General features: G+C 61.8%; 1 protein-coding gene across 1 annotated transcript in view; it reads left to right on the forward strand.

Moving 5' to 3' along the window:
• The window catches only part of LOC104388796 (carbonic anhydrase 15-like), a gene marked incomplete at its 5' end in the record, with an annotated part of 9,046 nt that extends 8,820 nt beyond the window's left edge, over positions 1 to 226 (forward strand). The window contains one exon of the mRNA XM_009997714.1: positions 8 to 226. Coding sequence (XP_009996016.1) covers positions 8 to 226 — 219 coding nt within the window. The remainder of the gene's footprint in view (positions 1 to 7) is intronic.
• Between the last annotated feature and the right edge of the window lie 1,022 nt (positions 227 to 1,248).

Genomic DNA, 1,248 nt, shown 5'->3' on the forward strand with positions numbered 1-1,248 from the left:
CGTGCAGCTGCGGCCGTTCGTCAGCACCCTGCACTTCCCGGCCACCGGCCCCACGCCCCTCAAAATGACCAACAACTTCCGCCCGCCCCAGCCCCTCCGCAGCAGAAAGGTCTTCGCCTCCAGGGCGGCCACGGCCAGCAGTGGGTCCCCGTGCAGGGGGCACTGCCAGCTCTTCTCCCCCCTGCTCCTGCTGGCCCTGCTGGGCCCCTTCTCACCAACCCCCTAGGGTTCACCAATCTCCGCACGAGCATCACTCCGCTACGGTGACGGGGCTGCAACACCTCTGGCTCATGGGGAAAAGGGGGAAAAAATGGCAAAAAAAAAGCACGTTGAGACCTCGGCTGGGCAAAGATTTTGCAAACCTGGATCTCTGCAAGCCTGGAAGCTCCCTGCTGGTAGGCAGGTGGGGGGAGCTGGCGGGAGGGGATGGTGGAGGGGCTGGAATAAAGCCGAGGTGCTGGCTGCAGGTCACTGCCTCTTTGGCTCTGTGTCCCTTTGGTGTTGTTGGGCAGGGGAGCAGGGTTAGTGGGGAGGGAGCTGGGGGACAGTGTCTGGGTGTGCACAGCTGCTCAGGTGGGTAATGAGACTCCCCCTCACCCCTCTGTGCAGTCCATCCCCAGGGCCAAATTCTGGCCCTGCATGTGGCTCGGGGTCCTTGCAGTCCCTATGTTTGCAGCTGCTGCCCTGTTTCTTTCCCCAGGATTGGGGCTGGTTTACCAGAGACATGGGGGTGACCCTGGGGACACAGCACCACCTTAGTGCCCTGAGGTGGGAGAGAGGGAGCCAATGGCTCTTTCCACAGAGCTAATTTTACCCTGGCAGAGCTAGCTGCAGCTGCTGGTGCTGCTCCTGTGCTGCCCAGCAAGGCAGGGGCACAGCCTTCAGCAAAGGAGGTGGTTCATAATTAATGTGCTGAGGCTCCAGGCATGTTCCCTTTCTCCTCCTGAGCTACGGGTGTCAGAGCACAGGTTGTTACTTGGGAGCAGAGCGGGGCAGGTTGAGGTTTTAATGATTTTGGGGGAAACCACTGCCAGCACAGGGCTCCAGCATCCCCCCAGCCCAAGGGGTGGCTGTGGCACTCATGGGTGCAGGCATCTGAGCATCCTCCTGGCCTGAGGCTTGGGCTCCCTTGGAAGCCTGCAGTGGGGAACAGGAACCTCCTGGGGGTGAAGGGGCCCATCTGAAGCCCCTACAAAAGGGGGCTCACAGGCCCCTGTGGGTGCTGGGGCTCTATGAACCGCCCCCCCC

The sequence above is a fragment of the Chaetura pelagica genome, unplaced genomic scaffold (genome assembly GCF_000747805.2).
Source record: "Chaetura pelagica isolate M959 unplaced genomic scaffold, ChaPel_1.0 scaffold45, whole genome shotgun sequence".
NCBI classification, from domain to species: Eukaryota; Metazoa; Chordata; class Aves; order Apodiformes; family Apodidae; genus Chaetura; species Chaetura pelagica.